Here is a 27,239-nt window from a genome sequence, read left to right as displayed (position 1 = left end):
AAATACAATTTATGGTCATTAAAAAGCTTTTCATCATCGACAACTTTTGCGAGACCTCTTGCGCTTACTTTTTTATTTGTTTCAATTTGTATTTTGACTGTTATAATGTATTTTTGATTCACAATTTGTGACTGAACAATAAATTTTCATTATTCAAATCTAGGTATTTAAATATGATGTTTGTTGTTAGTGTGAATATAAAATTTCTCTTTCTTTTCATTCTGTTTTTTTATTAATCTTCATCAGACATCTTACAATTTCTAAATCTTATATTTTATTCTTAATTACTATAAGTTTTCCTTTAGATTTGTGTTTGCTCGTAAAGTAATTTTTTATGCAGCATGCATTGTATATTAAATACGAATTCAATATGAATTAAAAAACATACATTTTTCTTTCCTTATAATATATTCTTAGTTGAATAAATTAATATCAATAACATTTGGAAAAAAGAAAACATTTCCTTCAGTAAATAAATTAACTCAAACTGAATTCGAAACTCATTTAAATAGAACAAAAAATCTACTATATGATATAGTTTTTGAAAGTAATTAAATGAACTAAGCAAATATTAAATAAATATAATCAACAAAAAATCTGGCCATGCATCAACAAAATGAAATATGCAATGAAGATCATAACAAATTATTCAACTTTTTCTAAATGCGAGAGAATATTTACAAAAAACAATAAAGCTTTCGTTGTTATAATAATGACATGCGTACAATTTTATACAAGATTTTACTTTCACAATAGATTATAAGCAATTTTAATGAAGCTTGTTACAAGTGAAGAAAGTTCTAACCCTTGAAGTTTGGCCTTCTTTGATAAAACGTTTTAGACTGTCTATTTATAAACATACACTATCACTTTTGATAAATCAATAAATTGTTTTTGATTTTTATAGTATATACAGTGTCTCTTGTGGTCAGTAGCACACAAATATGCGTAAAAAGTATCAAAATACATAATGATGAGAGACTTTTTCCAGGTCTGCATAGATTATTGCAATTCTATGCAGAAAATTACAGCTGCACTGCGTACAATTTGTAATACAAAGTTAGTTCATCAAAATCATGCGTATTCTTAAATCAATTTGCTTCAGTTTTTATGCACAGTTTATACTGGTCATTTTCATGAAACAATACGATTATATATTCGACGAATAAGGGACAAAAATATATTTTTGTATGATACCTAAAATAAAAGCAAAAAATAAAACCATTCACTTTTGCAGCAACTTTTCTTTTTCTTAGGAAATGAGAAACTTAAGAACTTCCTTTAAGGCACTAAAAACTTCCTTTAAGGCACTAAAAACTTCCTTTAAGGCACTAAATGTAGTTAAAACAAATACAGGGTTTTAAATTAACAACAATATGCTGATGCTATTCAATGACTAGCATCATTACTGTCTTGTAAGTTCTTCACTTCATTAAAATTAAGATGACTTCCATTTTTAATAGATTCCCCACCATGGTCAATATCTGGTGCCAAAGCTACAGTGGTAATGCTGGGTCGAGCTAAAAGAAAGAAATAACTTATTTAAAACATGTAAATAAAAGCAGCATCAATGATTAGTGTTTTACATTGATTTGTAAGCAATTTCGGCTAGAATTTTTTTATTAACCATTCTATTAAGTTTGCGACAATTTAAAATTGGAAAATTTTCCAATTGCATATGTACTGCGTATTAGGGATATTTATTGAAAGTTTAAGGATTTTTAAACTGTTCATAATTTTAATGTTTTGAGGAATTCTCAACTGTGAGTTTCTCTAAGCATTAAAATTTTTATTTTTGTAAAATAGTTATCTCAAAAACGACCTATTTGAAAAATCAATTAACGAGAAGTGGAAGATGATAGAAATGCTCGGTTTAATGTTCTGTGCGTAGAAAACAAGTAATTTATTTTCACCAAATTTCAAAATTAGTTATTTTATCCTCAGATTCAGAATAATCGTCACTTTAAGATGTTGCTTAAAATGATGAAATTCTGAAAACATCATTTTGTAGTTTTTAAAATTTAAGAGCTCCACCTGTTGATGATCTTTATAAAAAATTAGGATACTTAGTAAAAAGAATAGCTGATTTCCTAAACAGAAAGCAGCAAACAGCGCATTTCTATTTCCTTCCATTTTTCTTATCTTTTTTGGGACGCACGATAGTTTGAATGCCTTCACATTTGATAATATTGGGATCATTTTCAAATTAAAGAAGATTTAGAAATTTTTTTTCTTAACAAATATAATTGAATTACTTGTCCGTAAAACTTAAAACAACAGAGAACTTTAATATTTGGATCATATATAAAAAATAAAAAAATAAAATAAATAAAATATTAATTTGAATCTGCATTATGCAATCCCCTTTATTACCAATGTTCAAAGCTGTTTAAATAAAAAAGTTTTCGGAAATAATAAACAATTTACTCCTTAGTAAAATTTACACTGTAAATCACTAAAAATGCTTTTTTTAAAATTATATAGGAAAACTAAAGCTTGATAAATGGCAGGCAACCGAGTAGAAAAAGGTTACAGGTGTGAAATCTGACTATAGGACTAGATTTTTTAATGTTCTTGCATTGCAAATTACTGAATTTTAGTCATACAAATATTGATACCTACCTATATTTCTTTTAATAAACTTAATATTTAATGAAATGCAAAATTAGGAGTCAATAAAAAAATTCAATAAATAAAGTTACACTAAACTAATATTAAAATCCTTGAAGATCATTTAATATAGTTTAAGAAAAAAAAACATTTTTAATTATATTTAACAATTTAAAAATAAATAATGTCAAATTTATTCCATGAAATGGAGTTCAGATAAGTGACTTATAACGATAAATTCTGTTAGAGCTAATGCAAAGTGATTACTTAGAAGTAAATAACACAACTCTTCGTATCTATACAAAGGGGTAAAGTTTTTAAAACTTGATCTTTAAAATGAAATGGGAGTGAGAAATTATCATTTGTCTAATGTTTTTAATCAAATAACTCTCTCTCTCAAATATCACAAGAGCAAGAGGTGATTATTTTTGATAAAAAATATTAAAACATTTATAATTAATTGTTCCTGCTTACTTTTATAAATACAAGCTCGGTATAATTTCATCACTATACACTATTACCATTAGCACATATTTTTGTAATTTAGTTCATTTTTATCTGTTCTTGATATTATGCATACAGGGTGTTCCGTTAAGATCGCTCTTAATAAATATTTTTAGAATCATTTTTTTAAAAAATGTCATGCTGTTAGGGGTTGTAAATAAGCATTTCATTGATGAAAGAAACCAAAACGTTATCGTAATCTGAGGAATCACATTACAGGAAGACGAATATAATTAACAGCAAGATCAGTGAGAATAGCGGGTGGAAACGGAGAGGACGATTATTAGAAGTACCATGAAGAAGCACGTTTAAACCTGCTTTGATGTTTGCAACATTCGCCTGTACTGTGACTTGTCATATTTCGATAGTGCTTCTGTTTTTTTATCGGTCAAATATCAATTTGTGACCCTGATTGTGCATACTTGTTAGTTTTTGCAAAGGATTTTAAAAAATCATATCAAGTGCACCGACCAAGAGAGAAATAAATCGATGTAATAATAACTTCCCTAGCCAAAATTCTTGATGGTCACATTAAAAATTTTTGATAGCTTATGTTAGCTTCATTGTGATTGATGATAGACCAACATCATTTGATGGTCACCATCATCCCACATTTTCCATTATGCGTTCATGGTGTTTGATGTGCCAATAATTCCATGTTGGAAAGTGTTACTTTAATACTATGATGGTTTACCATCAAGAGAAGTTTGATTCTCATGAATCAACCGTCCGTGATGATCCTTGATGGTCCATGATGGTTCCAACTGTTCATTTCCACGATGGTTTGATGGAAATTCTTGTAAGTTCTCACTCAGGAATATAACATCAAAAAATTTTTTTTTATGTTGGACCATTATAAATCCGTCCGAATTCCTACATTGGGATGATGGTTGCTCATGATCGTTCCAACATTAGATTTCTAGTATACTATGGCAATTCGTGATGGTCCATAATGGTACAACAATACATTTCCATGATGATTTAATGGAAAGTCATGTTGGTTCATCAGGAGTATACCATCAAAACCATTTTTTTATGTTTCTTTTATAGACTATGGAAATTTCTGATAGTTAAAAATGAACACACCAACAAAATAAGTAGCTATTCTTATGTTGGATCCTCTTTGGGGGGATGGCTATTTATGTTGGTTACCATCAGAAAATATAATGCTTCATGATGGAATTATTGATGTTTACCATCAAGATTATGTTGGTCTGTCAAATGCAAACCGTCAAAAATTTTGATTTGGGTTGTCAAAAATGATTTAATGAACTTTTTACCTTCTGATGCATTATTTGTAACCATATTGCTAGTATTTAATTCCATTTCAGCTGTTGATATCTTTTTCCCTCTTCTTTCCCGTTTTCGAAGCCATCCGTAGTAGAAAACTCCATAAGCAATAAACATAGCTCCTGAGGCGATACCCATAACGCGAAAAGCAAGTCGAGCTCCAAATTTACTCATCATTGTACCACCAGCAAAACTTCCCGATCCACGACCTACATTAAATGAAAATAAGCAATCCTTAATGAAAATGAAATGAAAATAAGCAATATTAGACTAGTGGCACATTAATTTAATAAAAATATTTAAACTGATCAGTTTCATTTATATGCTTATTAACTTATATATTTTGCAACAAAATACACAAATTTGTTACAAAAAAATTAGAAATATTGATTTAAAATTTTTGACGAACAAAAAATATATTTCAAACTAACAAAGTTTGCAAAAGTAACAATGTCTTATTTTTCAGAAGCGTTGAGCTAAATACATCAAAAATATGTTGCTTTGATTTCGTTTTTTATACAAATTTATACGAAATTGGATTCACTTGGAATGTCGTAAAAATATTGTGTGTTCCATATTCAACGACCTTTTGCAATCCCTATTAAAAACAAATACACATAAGGGAGCACGATTCAGTACTAAAGTGAAAAAATAAAAAGCTTTTGTGATCTTACGGATCACTATTGGGGAAGGTGGGACTTAAAATAATTAAAGCCTATTTTATTGCTAAATGAAACAAGTTGAGAATAAGAGACAATTTTTTGGAAGTTCATCAGGTTGTTGAGTTGTTGAAGTTTCATCAGGCAATCAAATTGGTTTTAATGTGTATAATGACACTCTCCTAATCACTGATTTGAAAGATTTCAATTGTTCCTTCATGCGAAACTGTAAATAAGTATAATAACACTTTGCTTAAATATAAATTTCTTATTTCATGTGCCTACTTTTTTGAAAAGTTTTTGAAGTGATCGTTAAGGGAACCTGTATAACATTCATAAATAAAAGTACACAATCTTATAAATTCTTTAATTCTGAAAGTTTCAATTAAACTCTAAAATTTATATGATTTTGATTAAAAATTAGATTTATTTTAATTCTACTCAGTTACTACTAATTATTTTTAAATCGAAGTTGCTAAAAAAACGGATCCCCAATATATTACAAGCATTTTAACTTCACTGCAAATGTATCCATAAAATAATTTAAAAAATATTCTTTATCTCAAGCCTTATGTGAATACTTCATAATAAGTTTTTAAAATAACTTAAGCAAACTTTTTGTTCTATACTATAAACTATATTGTTCATGCGTTTCTATGTAAAAGTACATAACTTTTAATAAGTAATACATAAGTCAGATTTACGAGACAAAATATGCGATCGCATTTTTATAATGTTTGGAAATATGAAGTTAAATAAATAAACAAAATACTACCGCATAATTTAGTATGTAGGTTAAGTGAAAAAAGGTGTTTCATTTTTGTGAAGAAAACCTATACAGCTTCTCTGAAGGAAAAAAAAATCTTCGCTCGTTTGAATTTAGAAATTTTATACACCATTAACTGGGCCAAATTTTAAATGTTTGGTGAAAAAAGCGAGTACTTCATTTTCAGTTAGCGAAAAAAAAATTTTTTTTGGGCTTGGGAAAAGGAGTAAACAATTAATTGACGATGTTTAAATAGCGTTTTTTTTCTTTTTAAAATTAGACAGTTTTGAATACTAGACACTATTGTTCTAGTTGAAACTTTCCGGATACATGTAAAATTATTAGAACTGGGGATTTTATATTTTTAAAATAAAGTATTTTAACATTTTGGGGAATCAAAATTGAATGTCGCTTAGTATTTTTAAAGAAAATAAAACTTTGATTCTCCAAAGGAAAACCTTTTTTGTCGAGAGAGAGCCATGGTATTGAGACTTAATTTGTGTCGTACAAAATCCACACTAACTATCAGGATGTAAATGCTTGTAATTGATTCTAGGCGCGAAAGTTAATGGCTATACAAAATTCTATGTAATGAGGCTTGTTATCTAGCATTTAACCGTCAAAATCTACTTGTCCCAAAAGTGAACCACAAGGCATATATTTCAGTGACTAGTTAAGTAGTACATAAAAAACAAAGAAATGGCGTAATCTTAAGATTGACGTTAATGTTGCTAAAAATTGAAACCTTCGACACAAGTTTCTAGGTTTCAAAAGTGATCAAAGTTTTATATATATATATATGTTCAACTCTGCAGCCATGTAATTTTTACCCCAATCCAGAGGATGAAGTAATTCCTGGATCAAGTATTAGGAGAACTTTGCCTTCGTGAGGACTTTTTGATGGAACAAACCCTCATTTTCGTTACATGGCGAGGAAAACCACGGAAACCTCCCACTGTTAGCCTGACGGTAAGGTGACTCTAACCCATTACCCGTCTACCACTGAGAATATTTGTGAGGATCGAAAGTTAATGGCTATACAAAATTCTATGTAATGAGGCTTTTTATCTAGATTTTAACCGTCAAAATCTACTTGTGCCAAAAGTGAACAACAAGGCATATATTTCAGTGACTAGTTAAGTAGTACATAAAAAACAAAGAAATGGCGTAATCTTAAGATTGACGTTAATGTTGCTAAAAATTGAAACTTTCGACACAAGTTTCTAGGTTTCAAAAGTGATCAAAGTTTTATATATATATATGTTCAACTCTGTAGCCATGTAATTTTTACCCCAATCCAGCGGATGAAGCAATTCCTGGATCAAGTATTAGGAGAACTTTGCCTTCGTGAGGAATTTTTGATGGAACAAACCCTCATTTTCGTTACATGGCGAGGAAAACCACGAAAACCTCCCACTGTTAGCCTGACGGTAAGGTGACTCTAACCCATTACCCGTCTACCACTGAGGATATATGCGTCAATACTGTGGTTGGTGCGACCCGCGTGCGGAATTCGCATCGACTAGCTATCGCAGGGATTCGAGCATGGTTTAACTCATTGGAAGGTGAACGTTCTTTCCCCTGAGCCACCTCGGCTCCCAGCGATCAAGTTTGAAATTTTTTGGAAAAGAAGTCGAATGTATAAGTTGAATAAAAATCAATTCGCAGATCTACGTTATTTAATTTAATAAGACATGGTCCTCAACTTTAAAGCCCGTTCTTAAGTAGATGGGTAAGAAAACAATTAGCGGAAAGTTGCAAGCTGTTTTGAAACAACTGGTACCAGGTCTACTATTACTAACTGATGTTTGACTCCTCTCTCGGGGTTAATTTCCTAATCCAGGAGCTTTTAACGACCCTCCATTCTGTTTGGCATTTTATTAAATGAAAAAAAAAACTTGATTTTTTTTCTCTTTTTTTTATAATTCCGGTAACAAGTTTTAAAAGAAGTAAATGATATAATAATAATAATGACCATTATAATAACGACCAACTGCAACCAAGAGGAAAATCTCCAGAAAATAGATCAAGTCGTTAAAGGCCCCCCATTGTAAGTAAGATTCCCGGGGTGAATATTAGTCGCCATCTTGATGGAAATCAGAGGAGGGGGGGGGGCGAAATTCACTTACTTTTATCTAGACAACTGAAGCAATATTCCCGATTTAATTTATTAATTTCGTTTTTTTTAAATGCTGAATCGGTTAAAATTAAATCCAAAAAGATAGAACTAAAAACTCAAAATCAATATGTATGCAATGCAGAGTTTTGTACTCAGATTACTATAGCAGATGAGCGATATTTTTGAACCAATGTAATGTTGAACGCAGAAGCAAATCAGAGCAAAGCCAAGTCGGTAGGACTGATGAAAGTTTTATTAATGAAAAATGTAATATTTGACTTACACACTTTCACACAAAGGAGATTATTAGATCTAACGGTTTAATTTTGATTTTGTTGGACTCTGCGGAAACAATTTATAGAAACCGATGAAAAATGCATAGAATAGTTGGTCTATATAGCAATGACAGACTTACAAATTTGTATAAGTACAAAACTGTACTTTTTATACATTAAGAAGTTTTTATTTATTGAACTATTTGTGCTATCAACCCTTATTTGGTTCCATTCGATTCAACGTAAAATATACATCGAAAAGAATATCTCATTTGTTTAAATTGAAATAAATAAATCACATTCTCTTGATCTCCTCTCCTGCAATTAACTCAAGATAGCAACTTACGCTCCCCTCGGGTGAGAAATTAAACATTAGTAAACTATAATATGCCTGAATCAGAAGTTTCAAAACACTTTCCTGCTTTTCTTTTATCAACTACTTAGAAGCAGGCTTCAAATTTTAGGGCCATATTATATAAAAGTTGAATAAGGGCCAAAGATCTTTTAATTGATTTTGCTCTTACTTCACTTTTTTCCTGTCAATTTCATACTTGTTAACTTTTGGTGGAGGTAGTTGATAATCTTGTACCCTAGGGGCCGGGATAGCCTGGTCGGTAGGGCGCTGGGCCCATATCCAAGAGGTCGTGGGTTCGATTCTCGCCGGCCGAAGACTCCCCGTGTAGTAAATGGTGACTGATGCACGTTAAATCTGTCGAGTCTCAAAGTCCTCCATGTTCCCACAACAAATCAATACCTCTGGGGGTACTGATCCAGGAGTTTCCTTGCCTTCTGGATTAGTTCAAAATTACAAGGCTACGGAGTTGAACGTCAGTAGTCGTAAACCCATGAAGTTGGGTCGGCTGTTCAACGACGGTTATAAAATAAAATAAAATCTTGTACCCTATACGAAATTTCTTTTTTAGTAATTTTGAAGGCACACTCAATGTACAACATGCATATGCTCTTTTATAGGTAGGGGAGAGTGGAGTCAATTGTAAAATTTTTTACTTAATTATTTTTAACTAACAAAAAATGCAATATATTATTAGTATTAATTGACAGACGAGTAAAGTAGACTATCCTCTACCAGAAAAAAAAAATAAATACCTTATTTTAAATGTTATTATATTAAGTTATTAACAATTTTTGACAGCCGAGCACTTGTTACAATTGTCCCCACTTACGGGGTCAATTGTAACAGTTCATAAATTCAACTAAAACATAGTTAATTATACATATTATCATAGTTGCGATATATTTTTTTATTGGTCAAAATAGTAGTGATATTTTAGGAGTAAAAATAATAATGAGCAGATACCTAAAGGGTTAAACTTTTAACTTTAAGGGGTCATTTATTACACACATTGCTAGTTAATTAACAAAACTAATTCTTTCTTATTGAAATGTTAATGAAGGTGTTCACTTACATATTTGGTTAATAATTTTAATTTGTTTAAACAAAATTACTTTGTTACAATATAATATTCTAATACCAAAAAAAGTACTTACGTAGCGTGAAAATATCTTTTGTGATGTAACTCTTTCAAAAGTGCATAAAAATAGTTGCCAGCAAGGGTGTACATGTAGATTTATTAAATACGCCTTGTGCGCCACCTAGGAACCAAATCTAGAATCCGACACTCGAAATTTTTGCTCTGTTACAATCGTACCCTGTTACAATTGACCCCACTTTCCCCTACTGATCTTTAGTATGCGTTCACTGAAATCTATACCTTAGTTGTTTGTTATTGGAAAAAGAAGATTTTGACCGACAAATCTAATGAGAAAGCTTCATTTAATGTTTTGTAGGACCACTGATCGTTGCGCAAAATGTCAACCGTAAGTATGTCTTAATAGTATTATGGAATAAAATAAGAATGAATGCCATGGCTTATTCTTGGAACATGTGTAAATCTATGTGTAAATTTTGCCATGTGTAAATCTATATTTTTTCTTAAAATACTAGATCTCCAAGTTTTACACCAATGCTAGATCCATTCACTTTTTCATGAAACGCGAATGACTTCTCTCTGCCTTTAGTTTTCAGAAAATGAATTTCCAAGTCACCATTGTCACGTGTGTTAAAAACTATTTTGTTTGAAATGATTCAAATCTTCTTTAGCGAAAAATTTCAAAATTGCAAATTCTCTTGCTTGTAAGCTCAGGGATGTTTCATCACTATGAATGCTATGTTTCATATCACTCGTTCCTTCTGATCTGGTTAAGTTATGAGGAGAAATGACTGAATCTTTTTCACTACTCCAGTCAGAATCGCATTCTAATTGTTTTGATACTCTGTTATAGTTAGTGAACTTTGAGCAAAGTAACCAAAATTTTGTGAATTACTAATCATGAACAATATTTATGATTTCTAATTAGTTAAATAATACACTCTTAATTTTAAGGATTTTTTGAAATTTAATATGCAATTTATTTGTGAAACGATGATTTTATGAAATAATTATAATGTTTAACGGAAACATCGAAACTTCAATAGTATGGTATTAAATTAATAAATATATTTTGATGGATATCGTTGAAGTTATCGAGTTTGCTACTTCAAAAATCTTATGATTGAATATTTTAATTTCGTAAAAAATGTATATAAAATATTTTATTTCTATAGGCCTATTAAACTTATTAAGAAAAAAACTTTTTTAGACCCACGCAAACGCTTGTTGGATTTATATACTTAGTTCATGAACTTTAGTTCATGAGCAATATAATTTTAAAATTGTTATTTTTTATGAAACATTTATCAAGAATTAATTTCATCGAACACATAATGTTACAACACAGTTATCAATAAAAATATGAAAAGGTTCATATTTACCAACTCCATAGTGAAATCCACCAACACAACCTTGAATGGTTGCTAAAAGTCCTCTTGGAGCTAGTTCAGCCCCGTATGTTGCTGCTGCAACCCACATGAGATGATAAGTAAAGGCTTCCATCGCTTCAAAAGGAATGCACCACCAAGGGTTATGTATATAGGAGTAACCAAAAAAACGAACAAAATAAAAAAAGAGGGCTAACAGTAGAAGATTTACTTGCCCAGCTTTTCGGACAAACCAATCAGATTCATAGAGAAAGGGCAATCCTACGATAGCCCCAGTTGTTAGAGTTAGACCAAGTAAATAGTTTGGACTTCCCAAGTCTAATAAATACCAGAAAAGGAAGGACTCAACAAAGCCCCACATGGCCCCAAGCCAAAATACAACTATCATTAATACTATAACTGGTGGTACTTTCAAAAGTCGACGGAAGTTTTTGATAACATTCTCCGCTGGTGGTGGTACATCAACGTCCATCATCCATACAGCAATCGCAGTGCAAACAGCTAAAACATTGTAGAAATGAAATGCTGGTGAATAATCCGCGTAACCTTTTTGTTCAGTTAATAAATCAACAAGAAAACCGGTAACTGGTGAAAATAAAGCTTGCGCCAGAATAGCCCAAAATCTTTGCCTTCCATATTGACCACCATGGGCTCCTACCATGGCAAGTGCTGTTGCGTCCAAAAGTGTGAGACATATCGATGCAAATATATTAAATAATATACGAAGAACAAAATATACCCAAAATGTTAGTACTCGGTTTCCAACAGTTCGTACACATTGATTAATATGAGGAAACGTTCCATTATCATCATCTGGTAATTGTTGAAAAGCACATTTAATTGTACAGTTTCTTCTAGCTTTATGAATAACTATGGGACATATGCTAGGTATAAAATTTTCTTCGGTATCTGAATCATTAACTTGAATTGGTACAACACCTGCAACTGGATAAGAACAAGTCGATCTTTCGGGATACGGTTGTTTAAATGCTATGCGCAAAGTAAAATTGTTTTCAATTAATGGATATCTAGTATCGTCTCCAATAAAACAATATGCATCTTTTGAGTTACACAAAGACGCGGCAGATTTATATTCTGAATCAAAAACTTTTGGGCAGAAGGCACTACAACCAACCAAACGCATTGGGTTGGTTCGATTAGTGTAAAACACATCGCAAGGTCCTCCCCAGCATTTTTCTACAACAACATGAGGTAAAATGACTGGACCACAATTAAGATTTATGGATGGGCGTTCAACTTTTGGATCAGGAGCTGGAGGAACAAATAAAATCGCAGTTGCAAATGCGACAGAAAATAATACTGATAACATTAGAACATCTTTATAACGTCCAAGTTTATCGGCTATCATACCAGCTAAAGGAGTACACACGAGTTGCGTGACAGGTAGCAAAGTGTAGATTATAGCTGTTTCTTCTACTGTGATTCCTAACTCTTTCATGTGAATGGTCATGTAAGGTATCAGAGAAGATGAAGCTGAAAAAGAGAAATACGAAGCATGTAGTTATCAAGAAAAAACAAGAACATGCATGTCTACAATAAATTCAAATAGAGATCTACTGCCCTTGCTTGTGGTCATTCACCAACAGCTAACGTAGTACCTTCTGGATCTCGAATTCGCTTACGAGATACTAAAATATAGTAGACTAATATTGTTGCTCAAGAAATATGCTCGGGCATAGACCAAAATTACCTGGAATTTCAATAATAGTTGGGGAGCAGTTTAATATGTTCTAAGTTATTAAAAAAAGCAGCGCATACAGTAGTTTAGTCTTAAAACATATATTTATTTTATTTTTTAAATATAAAAATGGACTAAATTTATCAAGGGAAAAAATATAACCTCTATACTTTTTCCTTAAGAAGGAATATAATTTCGATCAAGAAAATTTATTTCTATTATAAATCATGTCATACTGATGTCATGTTACTTAAGACTAATATATATTAGAAATAAAAATTTAGCATAACATGTCATGTCATGATGTATTAAACAAATTTTTCCTATTTGTTTCTCAATAAAAAAATAAATAATAAAAATTTGACATTTATCATTTATGCTCAAGCAATATTTTTTTATTTATATATTTATTTATTTTTTATTTGGAAATTTTTTTTCTTTGTAAACGTCACGCGCTAAATGTACAGAAAGTTTCACGTTCTGAATGAGTAACGGCAGTAAATTGCCCTTTTTTATTATAATTACAGTCAAACCCCGTTATACTGAATCTTCAAGGGACCGAAATTTCGGTTCACTTTAAACGGGAGTTCACTATATCCGTACTGTAAACAATTTTAACAAATTTTTTTTCCGCACTGCTCCCTTTTATTACACATTATTTAAATAAATGACCGATAAAAAGAAATACAAAAATGATTAAACAATATGTAGCAATAAAAAATGTGTTAACTTTTATTTTTATTACTCTTCATTTGGTGTACAGAAAATTTAGGTATGGTTTTTATTTAGGGTTGGGAAAATGAGATGGAAGAAGCAAACAAGAAAAAATGCTTATAGCTATATTCTACTCAATAGATGGTTTTAAAAATCGGTATATGTATTTTATGTAGAAATTTCAAAATTACCAAAAAATGAAGAAAACAAATCAGTCGAAGACAGAAAAAATGTAATAATAACAAATTTTCTCTCTTCTTTTGGCTCACTATATCCATAATAAATAATATTATATGTGTATGGAAAGGCACGTGAGTAATCATTTCGTTCACTGTATCCGGGAGTTCACTATAAATCATGTTCACTATAGCGGAGTTTGATTGTATTATTTTCTTAAACATATACAACGAATATAAAAATTGAAAATTATTATTGCAAGTGATAAGAAACATGTTTTGTTTATTCATTTCCTTAAGAACTCAGAATTCAATCATCATTTTATTAATTGTTTTTTCAATTAATGAAAATGATAACTATTCTAAACGTAAGAACTACTTCTTTCAGTTTCAACAAATTATCAAAATATTGTCACTTCTTTTAATTGTCAGCGAGAAGCGAAGCGACGTAAAATGAATTATTCCGTCACCTTGTAACTTAATATTGAATTACATTTATTGGATCACTGTGTAATATACTTCATACATTTTAGGAGTTATTTAAATTTTTGTGTCTAAATATACTTGAGCCAATATTATTAAGGCAAAGGAAATAAACAATCCACTATTTTTTACTTGAGCTACGAAAGACTATTATATGTATACAGCTGAATCTAATTTTGAACTAGGTCATATTTTCAGACAAGAAATTTGTTACGGTTTTTTATACATTAAATATTAAAAACTATTATTTTTTAAAAAAATTAAAAAATACCATTGAATATTATGACGCATTCAGAAGCCCATTCATAATTTTTAAGAAACTAAATGTTGTAGGTAAAAATATACGTTTTCTAAAAATACACAGATGTTTGTAAAAATTGCAACCCCATGAAAAAAGGAATTATCCGAAATTAATTAAACTTATTCCACGTATTACTGATAGTGGTACAAATAAACTAAACGATCAAATTTAAAAGATAAAGAAAGAACTTTCATAAGGCTTCGACTTGATCTTACTGTCTTTGACTAGATCTTGATATTACTTCTACTTGATCTTACCAATTTTAAATCTTACTGTGTGACCCAGCAGTAGTACGAGCGAGTTGTTGACTGATTAAATCCCGTATATAGGAGACATTACTGGGAAATAAACAAACCATGGAAAAAGTGAGAACTATTGTGCTCCGAAGAAGACTTTTGCAACGTGTGCATGAGCTCCTATTGAAATACAGCTCCTGAAAGAATTGAGAGGAATTCTAGCTCCAGAATTTCCCTTATGAAGATATCACTGTTAAAGTTGTTCACAATCTGCCTTAGATGGGATCGACAATTTTACCCAATACCTGCCCACATTATGACATCTGGCGTTTGTGCGGTATGACGCTAGGGAAGCAGACATTTTCCTCTGTAGCATACGGCGCGAACTCTTCCTTCATTGTACTTTAGATTGTAGTTAAACTCTTCGGAGAAAACAAATTGTTGCCTCAGGGCTCGAAATGCACGTTGCTGCTGAGTCCGTTGCACGTTGCTGCTTTGAAGTTCGAGGCATTTGTGATTCAGTGATAGAGGAAGTCTGCGTAAAGGAACTATTGCACGCAGTAGACGCTGCAGTAAACAGCAACGAACCGCGGAGCTGGACAACAAAACACCTGTAGCCGTGCTCCAATATTGTGCAAATACACGGGAAGATGACGTACTGTTCGTCACAGCCATGCAAATGAGGTGTCTCTCGTTCCGTGATGTTGCGCTATTGCGTGCCCCATTGTCTTGTTTGTTTGCCTGTGTCCATTTCTTCAAAAGACGTATCACTGTTGTTGTATTACTCAACGTACGGGCTGATATATCTTGATACGAAAATCTCTCCTCTAGTATACCGACGTTGCGTCCTCGTACAAACTCCGTTAGTTGTTGATATGCACCCTTAAGGAACTGAAACGAGCTTCTTCGATTCCATCTCTTCGAACCCACTCCATCGCTATTCGATAGGGACCGGTTTCCTAATTCAGTCTCAAGATTAGATCACTATAGTAGTAAAAGGGTTGCCCATCGAATGAACTTATCTCTTTCGGCAGGTCATGAGTGCTATATTCTCTCTCCAATATCTCTCTCAAATTAACGTATGTTCGTAAAGTTATGACCTTATCAAGATTTGCATCTATAATCATCTGAAATATTACTTAAATTCCTTAAATAGTTCAGAGTATTGGATAGTTTAGAGAATTGAATAGTTAGTTTGATTTAGAATAACTATTTTAAGCAATGATGATAAGTTTTTCCTTTTTAAGATTCTCTTTATTAACCATTTTAAGCTCTCATGATTTCACATTGCAAGGTTTTAAAATATGATAAAATTATTTTTTAACATTCATTTTAGATAATAATTTGTAATTTCCAATCTTTTTACCATTTCAAAAAACTTAAGCATCAAAAAACACATACATTTAAGCAGATCAGAAAACGTAAGTCCGTATCAAGAACTGAAATTAGATAATATGATTGCAGTTACTTTGTAGGAAATAATAACTAATCAAATATTGGCTATTTATTTTTATAAATAAAAATAAAAACATGAACTAAAAGCGGCTACTGACTGATAAGGATCGAGTCATGGTTTTGGATTTCAATCCAGAAATTTATAAATGCAAATAAATATCTCGAAATCTGTATATCTTAATTAAAAACTAGCATATGATTATTCAACCAGCGTATTATTTATATAAAATTGTCACTGAAGTATTTTTAACTTATAACTAAGTTTCTATCTTCCTGTCCCCCATCACAGCCATTAAACAGAAAATATCTGCTTTATGACAGGTCAAAAAAAATTCTATCAAACTTAGCCTTCAAAGTTAAACTATCGTACAGGTTACGTGACAAGAAACGTTCATAACGTATCAATTGAATCAGGAAACAGAGAGCGGTAACCAGTAGTTCGATCGAATTTTGTTTTGGTTGCATTAGGCTCTTCACGTTTAACGAGGCATATTGATCACTAATTAAACTGCAGAGAGAAGACTGATTTCCATGGTTTTTTTTATAGTTTTCTATATACACGAAACTAGGCTGATACAAAACTGATAAGAAGCCTGTTCTCGTCCTCCCTGCTTCGTAATTCAAATCATTTGCTTGTCTTTACATTGCATGTAGCTTTGGTACTAGTAGCATAGTTCTTTGATAGTGGTGTAATATTCACTGACGTGAGTTTTTATGAGATGAGAGATGGAATTATTTTATCCGAGACGAATATTGAAAAGTGAGTAAAAAATCATTTAGAAACAAAAAAGTGTTAAGAAGAACATAATGTTTTTCTACAAACTCACATACAGATTTATATATTTTTGTCATCAAGTGTTTATATTTTAGACAAATAATGGATGTAGAATAAGTAATGAAATACATAAAAATAACGAAATCTTATTAATAAACTAATTAAAAACCACTTTCATTGAAGATTGCTTGAATAATTTTAAAACTAACAATTGTAAGTAGATAAATTTTTTTAACTTGAAATAAAAAAGTATAATTTTATTATGAGGAAATAATAAGACACAATAGGAAATAATAAGAAGAACAAATCAGAAACCTACCTCCATACCAACAAAATAATACTATTTTTAGAGGGAAAAGGGCTCTTTTTATTTTGGGACATTTCATAGCTGTCTTTCCTAAGTTTTCTGTTATGCCTGAAAGAGAATAGATATCCGATTAAAGTTACAAGTGAATAAAATGATGTTATTGGTTATTACGTTATCAAACAAAAGAAGATAGACAGAAATTTGAATTGTAAAGAAAAAAAATAAGTTTTTATTATTTTTAGGATACTTCGATTAGATCTTTTATCATTTATAACAATAAAGTGTTTTTAATTTACGTGTGGTTGCTCGAAAAAAAAGTTATGGTTATTAAAAATGTTTTAGTTAGTTAGTTTCCATTATTTGTACACTGAAAAGTTATAGATAATTTTGAATTAGTAAGTCGGTAACTTGTGCAATAAAAATTTGCTGGCATATTAATAAATCGTTAAATTTAATCATTTTTCAGATTAAAGGAAATTGCATCTCGTAATTAAGTTTAAAAAGGGTGATAGAGCTGTTCAATTAAATGATAAAGTTTCATTTTCAAGTTAATTCAAAGTTAATTCATATTAAAGTTTCAGAAATTTGAATCAGATTATGGTCCAATACATTCCGAAATTACTCAAATGATACAAGAATTTTTTAGCATTAGTAAAATGCTAATATCTTAGCCAATATCTTTAATTTAAAATGCTAATATCTTTGAAAGTGACTTCACGATAATGAAAGCGTCATCATGTGGGAAAGAAAGTAAAATTCATTCCTGTCTTAGAATTCTGAAGATAAGAACTATTAAATACTCAGAAATAGTTCTATATACATGTAATAGGAGCAATACATGTAGTAACATGTTATACATGTAATAGGAGCAATACCCCTATGGTTCTTGCAGTAAATAATTAAGAAATCATCTTTAACAAATAATCATTTCTTGGATATTCAATTATCTTTATTTATCATTTCTTTTTGTTTCAATTTATAACAAGCATTTTTGATTTTCTAGATCAAATCTCCAAAGAAATGATTTACCGTATGCGGTAATGAATAAACAGGAATATTAAAAAGTACTTCAAAAGAATTACAACTTATCCAAAAGCTTAATTTTCCTTATCTGACATTCTCTGGAAGCTCATAGTGTACAAAAATAATGGGTTAAAACGATTTTAGAATTCAAATTTTTAAACTATTATGTTGCAAACCAAAAACCAAAAAAATATTTTACAGAATACAGTAAAGTATTATGTAGTAAATTTTGAATTTCAATAGCGCTTTCAATGAAATCACATATTCTACAAACTATTTATCGTATTTCCAGTATACACTTTCTTCCGGCATGCATTTTTCTTTTAAGAGATTATAGCTAATGTTATGTACACTCCAAAGAATTTCGGATCAAGTTACGGTGAAAAGTATTGGTATCCTGAACGCAGCATCCGAAAAATTCATTTTGTCATAAAACCTATTTTACCGTTAAAGTTTATACCGTGAATTTTACATTAATATTTATTTAATTACAGTGATTTTACAATAAATATGACATTATATAAAAACAACGGTGTATCAAGTGCAATGTATACGATATTAAGGGGAAAAGTAATGGCATCCTGAACGCCAGTACTTTTTCCTGTAATTTGATTCGAGATTATTTTTTTCAGTATATATATATATAAATAAGTTCAAAATGAAGAATAAAACAAAGAAAAATTATAGACATATGAAGAAAAAAAAGGGGGGGGGAAATAATAAGTAAAAAAATAACAAAAAGGATGAAATTTTATTTAAAAAAACGGAAAAAAAAAGATATAATCTTTTCTTCAGCCCACACGATTATATCCGCAAAACAGAGTGCTTTCTGATATTGTATCATATATATATATATATATATATATATATATATTGTATCATATATATATATATATATATATATATATATATATATATATATATATATATATATATATATATATATATATATATATATATATATATATATATATATATATATATATATATATATATATATATATATATATATATATATATATATATATATATATATATATATATATATATATAAATATATATATATAAATATATATATATATATGTATGTATATATATATATTAATTTCTGCTGACGGTATTTACGTTACGAAATCAGACACAAAGACGTACTTTCTCTCAATAAACGGATTTGGATTTCTGATCACTAAAATAAAGGGAGTAGCCTCAATCTGGGAAATATGTAGGAGAGCTCTTCAAAGTTTGGACCCCTTAATGTTAAGTTTAATTTTTGCGTACTTCGCTATATCTCGAGAACTTTTAAGCCGAAAAAATTTTGCACACAGTCACACAATTAATTTATCCAAAGATAAATCCATGCAAAAAGTAACTTTTGAAATATATTTATTATTTTTTAATATTTTATTTAATAATGGTCGAAAAAAATTTGATTTGAATTGTAAGGTATAAAAATTTTTTCCATCTTTTTAAAGAATGTAGATTTACATAGCAAAATACAAAATTTGAGCAAAATTGGTTGAATAGTTCATGAGAAATTAAATCTAAAAAATTTCAGACATCTAAAATTTGATTTCTTATGAATTGTTCGACCGATTTAGCTAAAATTTTGTATTTTGTCTTGTAATATTATATTCTTTAAAATGATGTAAGGAATTGTGTATCCTACAATTCAAAATTTTTCCACTATTATTAAATTAAATAATAATAAATATTTAAAAAAGGTTTTGTTTTGCATGTAATTATCTTAGGATAAACGAATTTTATAATTGTGTGCAAAAAATTTTCAATTCGGTCCAAAGGTTCTCGAGATATAGGGAAATACGCAAAAAAAAAATTAGCATTAAGGGGTCCTAACTTTTGAGAGCTCTCTTGACCAAACTATTGAAACCATATTTTCCAGATTGCGGCTACTCCCCATATTTAGAGAGTCAGAAATCTGAATCCGTCGAAGAAAGGGTATATTTACTCAGAGAAAGTACACGTTTTTGTGTCTGATTTCGTAACTTCAAAAATCGTCCACACGTGTTGATTAGCATATTTGAGATTACCAATCCTGGAACGTGAAGATCCGATCATTCGATCAAAAATTATTTTGGGTGGTCCTTTTCTCTCACTGTACATACATACATATATATATATATATATATATATATATATATATATATATATATATATATATATATATATATATATATATATATATATATATATATATATATATATATATATATATATATATATATATATATATATATATATATATATATATATATATATAAGGCGCCCCATCAATCTAAATTAGCGTAAATGAATTAAATGTGTTTTAGTAATGTATCCTTGAAAACTTGTAATCTTGCAGTAGCTTACTTTTTCGATTTAGCAATTCTTTTGCATCCTTCTTTGTCCCATTTTATATATTATAACACATTTATACAAAATTTTATACCAAATTTGATAAGTAATCTAAAGACTCTTAATATAATGAAAATGTATCTAACATAAATTTAATTTCAACACTTTCTATTTTTAAATATTGTTTATTTATTTAAAGCGCCGAGTACTGCAAAAAAAAGTTGATTACCGCAATCATAAATTTAATGTAATGATTAACTTGTTTGGTGGTTTTTTTTTATCTCGTAAGCTCTTGATATCCGAAATTTGACACCCATATTTATCTTAACGGGAAATCTGTTTGAAAGAAAGGAAGCGTGATACCTTTCAAAAATAAAAAACTATAAATTCAAGTAAAATTTTTTAAGTATTTCAAATTTTTTTTTGTTGATAAACACCATTTTAATTACTTTCAAATTGTTAATTAAATATTTTTTGCAATTCATTCTCCGTTTCGGTCTATAACATATTTTTGCGAAAAATTTATCTTTGCTTTTTAAAGAGAAATAATTGCTCAAAGAAGGGATTTTTAAAATATTTAAGATATTTGGACTCAGTTATATGATAAAAAAAATTCAAATGCTCTTATAGTATTAAAAAAATCCATTGAAGAGTGCGCTAAAAAATTCTGGATCAAATTGCGGTATAAAGTACCGGAAGTTTGGATGCATTATCCGTAAATCCATTTTATCGTAAAATCCCTTTTTATCGTAAAATCCACATTAAACTCTATTTTTATTGTAATATTTATTTATATAGAGTTATTCAGTGAATTTGGGGTAATTATCACTCCAAAAATTATGGTGAATCTGATTTTTTGTTCCATAACAGTACCGTTATGGAACAGTTCCATAACGGTAAAAATAGATTTTAAAGTAAGAAATACAGGTAGCCTGAATGCCAGTATTTTTAATCGTAATTGGTTCCGGAATTTTTTTACCATTTGGAAGGCTACTTACCTCCTTCCTGACATAAATTTCAATGTTCAAAATTTTCAAAACAGCTAAAATTCTTAAGTTTTGATAGAATTCTCTCTCACGGATTTAAAATGTGCCAACGACAGCAGAAAGACTTCAGATCAAATTTATTTTCATTATAATTCATTTTTATACCATATGCAATAGATTGGACACTTATTCAAATGATAGTTTAGCTTCTTGCGGATAAACCAACAGACTAATTTACGCAATTTCAATTGCACAGTACAAACGCAAAGTAACTGTGCAACAGAAATTTTCATTAATGTATATATCGTTTAACACACGCTCAGTGCTTATGTGTGTTAAATATTTAATAAATTGTTAAATTATATTATTTACTTAAACATTTGTAATTACAACTAAGTATGAAATACATTACCTAGAATTTATCAGAACGAATTGACAGAATTATTGCTATATCAGTCCTTAAAAGTGTTAGAATAAAATTTTACAAATAATGCAGTGTTAGCTCCTTTAAGCGAGCAGAAACTTGAATAAAATTATAATAAAGTTTTACTGACAAGAAAATCCTCAATATAAAATATATCATTCAATCCTCCTAGGTGTTTATTGTTACTGAATTATTAAACTGCTTTATTTTTTAAACATTTTTTATTAATTTTCAACTAGTTATAAAACAAATAAAACATACTATGTTATAAAAAATAAAAAGATCTATTACTATGGCAGTCTTCAGAAAAGGAGGTATAAAAGCTAACATTTTTGTAGTCTAAGTTCATTGAGGAGAGTATCTACTTAAAAATAAAATTATAATAATTTTAAATTGAGAAAACTTTAAAAAAAGTAAAAATTCATAACGTTTCATATAAATAACTAACACCGTAGGTGTTACTATTCAATACTAATAGGTGTTAATTATTTATTAAATTTTTTAATTATTTTACTTTTTTAAATATTTATAATTAAGCTTCAACTAATTATAAAGCAAATATTATAGATTTTATCATGAAGAATTAACAGAATTATTATTATAGCAGTTCTCTAAGAACGGGGACACAAAATTTCACATTTATGCAATGTTAGTGGCTTGAGCGGGTGGTTACTTAAGAATGAAATTATAATGGTGTAGTAATGAATTAAAATATATAAAACATTAAATAAACACTATATTTAAAATTTATAAGACATTAAAAAAACACTGTAATAAAAATTTATAAAGTATAAAATAAATACTAAATTAAAAAATTCAAAACACATTAAAGTAACACAATATTTAAAAATCATAAAACATTAAATAAACATTATAACTTAAAATTTATAAAACGTAGATTAACTTTTTCTATTTTCATCCGTAAACCTTGATTTATTTGTTTCGAGTATTTTTTAATTTCATGTACAAGGAAAATCTAAAAATTAAAATTTAACAAAGTTAGTTTTAACACATTTTTATTATAATGAACAAAACGGCAGTAATGTTTTTAAGAAATTTTATTTTAAGATTAAGTTTTATGTTTTGAAAATTTCAGTTTTAGAAAAGACTATTAATAAATTTTCAGCCATTGCGGAAAAAAATATTATATTTTTTCTTTAAAATGCATTTTATTTTAAGAACAGTCATACATACAGTTTGATTAATTTATTTTCCTCTTATAATTTTTAGTATGCTTAACAATTGAAATATATAGTAAAAATTATTTTAAAAAATTAAAATAAATATTCCATTATTCACCTGAATCTAATTCTTTCATTTTTCCAGCAAATTTTTTGTTTTATTCTTGCCACGCAGATTTCACAATTCTCCGATAACCTTTACTGGGAAGCTGGGAAAATCACGTTGCGATATGTATAAGTTTTCATTAATAAAGTTAAAATATTTTTTTAAATATTCTAAACATATAGTGATGCAAGAGAACGAAATAGTTTTTTTTCACTCTACAGTGCAACCTGACAGTAAATACAATGTCTCTAAATAGGTGCGACCTTTGTGTCCGAATATCTGTTATAGTTTATACAATTTGAGCCAAATCTGGCCAATTTCTGATAATAATAAACTAAGAGCATTAAACTGTGCTTTCAGAAAGAAGTAGAATCATACGATATCATGAAGTGATAGATGCGGAATGCTATTATTTAATGTATTTATCGCGATTTTATGCTAGTTGACACATCTTATTTAGTGAATTTATCGCTTCTTTAAACTAAGCGATTACACCTTCTCAATTTGATTACAGCAAATTGTTTAGGGTAGTAGATAAACATTGGCACTAAGTTGTTAACATGCGTATAAATGAGTTGATTTATTTTATTTGCCTCTAACTTGGGAAAAATCTGCTATTTTTTTCAAAATATAGCAAATTCTAATATTGTTTTAAAACATTTACAAACTTTTTAAGATAAAACTATGTATAGTAAAGAATAGAAATAGCAATTTATAACAATAAATGATAATAATAACATACAAAAGCAGCGAAACCCTATTTTTAAAGCAGTAACAGAAAAAAAACTCAAAATTTCCTCATTTTTTATTCACAACAAAGTCACAAACTCAAATTACAACGTCAGAAAAGTTATGTGTTTAAACCCTTATAAATGTTTTTATAGTTTATAAATATTACTTTTCATAATACTGTACTTTTCGATTTGATATTTTAGCACTTTTTCTATATGTCATTTCCAGATGACTTACGTATGAAAACCCATGAAATCGTAATTTATCGCAATGATTAAAAACAAAATATTTTATTTCCCTTTTTCTAGAAGAACAAGAGGAACGAACGAAATATAGTTAGGTAATTACTGAGGGATAAATGATATAGAGTATTTCAAGTTATAAATGGCTATGCTTTTTTTACTGCTCAAATCGAAAACTGCTTTTTTTATGTTTCTTCAGTTTTGGTTATATTTGTCTACAGTTACAGTTTGTAAAATGCTAAAAATTATGAGTATATATGTTTATGTAAAATTCTGTTGATGTTAAGTGCGCTTGAAAAGTTCCATTTACTCCTATAAGCTAAAGTTTCTTGCTTACACCTTGCGAATAAAAACAGCACATTTTTTGCGAATTTTTCTTGGTTAAAAAATCATTGCCTTAAATATCAGTCAACACTTCTCCTATTTTTGGAAATGTTGGTTAGACTAATACAATTCTAAGGGTCTAAACATTTTCTAATTAACATGTGAGATTGCTTTATCTAAGTAAACAAAAGAAATATTTTAGATAAACGGAATCGTAATTTAATTGAACGTCGTAAAATTGTTATTATTATTATTATTCTTTTTCGAACCATAATTTTCAGTAAATGATGATCTTTATTTCCACAAAAAGTTGGAATTTTTAAGTTTCGCTGTAATGACAGTTTTTCCTTCATATTTAGTTTTCTTGTTTCACTTGCATTCCTAATTGCAAAATGTATTCATCAAGCATAATATATCAAGCGTAATAAGCATTTTGTTTCATATGATGTTCCTTACCATTTGATTGAGGATTAATTCCATAAAATTTAAAAGAAAATTAATAAGTAAATAAAAAGAATAAATAAATAAAATGAATTAAATTTCAATAAAATTATTATTTGTTTCTTTAAAATTCTGATTTAAATAAAGTCAAAATATTCACTCAAATTTCCAGAGTTATTGTAATATATATTCATATAGACTGAATAGGAAAATTATTTAACTTCTACTTTGTTTTAATTTATTTTACTTATATTTATTTAATCTATTTTAATCTCAAAAATATTAAATTCATAGTTAAGCTAAATATTAGAAATTTTTTTTTTAGAATTAGAATTTTAATTTTTTTGGAATTATAACTTCATTTTCGGCTTCGCTTGTGTTCGTATTGCAATATTTATTTATTGAAATATTTAAAATTTTTATCCATTTTGTTTTATGCATTATTAAGTATCATTTGATTAAGTATTAGTTCTGTGAAGTTGAAAAAAAGTAAATAAATGAAAAAAATTAAATAAATTTGTAATAATATTAAAATTTGTTTATTTCAAATTCTAACACAAGCAAAATCAAAATATCCACTTCAAATTCTTACCTTATTGTATATATTCCTGTAAATAAAAAATGAAAAATAGTTAAATTTAAACAATATTTTTCATATTCACTTAAGTTTTCCGAATGAGTTTTAGAGCAAAGCACGTCTTAATCATTCAGTTACTAAAAAGTTGCGTGTAGGCTTTCTAATTTAGAAAACTACTTTGTTTCTTAAAAATTGGTTAATCGAATACAAAGATTACGAAGCACTCTACCACTCTTCCTATCAGAAATCTGGATTTGCTTAATCAAAATAAACAAAAGAGAATGCCACTTTAGCTGAACATAATTTAGTTATAAAACATAGACTTTTTTTAACCTTGGTCTCACTTTATCAAGATTGGCGCCAGACATTCTTGCATTCAATTGGTCAAAAAAAGCAACCATTCAGTGTTTAGCTGTTCACTAAAAATGTTTTATTTAATAATATTTTGAATAGAAAAATAGCAACTTCATTCTTTGATAGAGACGGTCAGAACAACGCTAAGTCGCTACTCGCTCTTTGTCGTTGAGTAACAATATTTGATGTTATTTACGCTGATCTTGATAAGATCAGAATTGATGAATGATTAGTTTAACAAGGACTTCCTATTTATTGAATACAGATCAGAATTGTCTTCTGGACAGGGTCTTGACCTCGAACATTCAACGCGTGTTAGTAATTGTTTGATTAAATATAAATTTTAATAATTACATTTTTTGTAAAGCAATAATTTTATATTTAAATAATTCTTTTTTAATTGCACCACCTGCAACTTAAAATTACGCAGATTGAATAGTAAGTGGTTGAATTTCTGTACATCATATGCTGTATAAAAATGTGCAACGTTACGAACCATAGTATTGTTTACATTTGATGAAACTTTTCCAAGCTGTTGTCGTACAAAGCTGCGGTGCCGAAAAGAACTATATTATCATGCAATCTAACCCTTTTCGAAATAAATCACTTGGTGCTACAGTTTAACTTAAACGGAAACACTTTGTAACTGTGAATTATATTGAACCATAATATGCTAATGTATGAATTTGCTAAAATATTTCTAGGCTGCTATAGTGCAAAGTTGTTGTGACAAGTAGAACTTTATTAACATACAATTGATGAAACAGTTAAACTTAACGGAAACACGTTTCGGTTTAACACCTTTTTAATATTGCAGCAAACTCGCATGGTATGTTTCAAGGCTCGGATGTTATGATTTAACGTTAAACTGATTTTCCCGAGACTGTACTTTTCAATGGTTAAATATGCTTTGATAATTACTAGCATATAGTTGCACGGATATAGCAGTTAATGATTGCATTTTAACTTATTATATACTGCTTAATATTGTGAAGCGCGTTGTACCATAATTTTCTTCCAATTTTTTGAAACTTCTTTGTATTGCGAAATTGAACTATATTATCACAAAAATTAAACATTCTTTAATTTCATTGCAATGGTTCAACTTGATTTCATTTCATTGCTATCGTTCAACTTGAATAAATGCTTTAAAGTATTTATAGTTAGTTATTATATATTATAAATTTAAATCAATAATAAATTTTTGATGAAAAATTGAAAAATTCTATTCTAACTGAAGGTGAGTCGTTAATTTCATTAATTTTGCAATGTGCTTTTTTCAAAAAAAA

The 27,239-nt window shown here is 28.8% G+C and overlaps 1 protein-coding gene across 3 annotated transcripts; it reads right to left on the bottom strand.

Moving 5' to 3' along the window:
* Positions 1-209: 209 nt before the first annotated feature.
* Positions 210-26,114, bottom strand: LOC147801825 (major facilitator superfamily domain-containing protein 6-like). Of its 3 annotated transcripts, none has more exons than XM_087154345.1 (5): positions 25,930-26,114; positions 17,221-17,316; positions 11,057-12,556; positions 4,395-4,613; positions 210-1,520 (listed from the first exon to the last, which is right to left on the bottom strand). In XM_087154345.1, exons 2-5 carry the CDS (start codon positions 17,285-17,287, stop codon positions 1,390-1,392), a joined length of 1,917 nt encoding a protein of 638 aa, XP_087010471.1. In that variant the 5' UTR covers positions 17,288-17,316; positions 25,930-26,114; the 3' UTR covers positions 210-1,389. The 3 variants fall into 3 exon arrangements, with proteins under 3 accessions (XP_087010471.1, XP_087010470.1, XP_087010469.1); XM_087154344.1 differs by lacking the exon at positions 25,930-26,114 and adding an exon at positions 25,612-25,881; XM_087154343.1 differs by lacking the exon at positions 25,930-26,114 and adding an exon at positions 23,293-23,709.
* Positions 26,115-27,239: the final 1,125 nt, after the last annotated feature.

This window comes from Parasteatoda tepidariorum, chromosome 11 (genome assembly GCF_982258835.1).
Source record: "Parasteatoda tepidariorum strain Cologne lab strain chromosome 11, Ptep-v5.0, whole genome shotgun sequence".
NCBI classification, from domain to species: domain Eukaryota; kingdom Metazoa; phylum Arthropoda; class Arachnida; order Araneae; family Theridiidae; genus Parasteatoda; species Parasteatoda tepidariorum.
This window is presented reverse-complemented; position numbering and strand designations above follow the sequence as displayed.

What these genes read in the sequence shown, in the direction of transcription:
- LOC147801825 (XM_087154343.1), bottom strand. An exon ending in ATTATTTTGTTGGTATGGAG is followed by an intron (nt 12,557 to 17,220) that starts GTAGGTTTCTGA and finishes TCTCTTTTTCAG; the next exon opens with CTTCATCTTCTCTGATACCT. An exon ending in TACAAATAATGCATCAGAAG is followed by an intron (nt 1,521 to 4,394) that starts GTAAAAAGTTCA and finishes TCTTTCTTTTAG; the next exon opens with CTCGACCCAGCATTACCACT.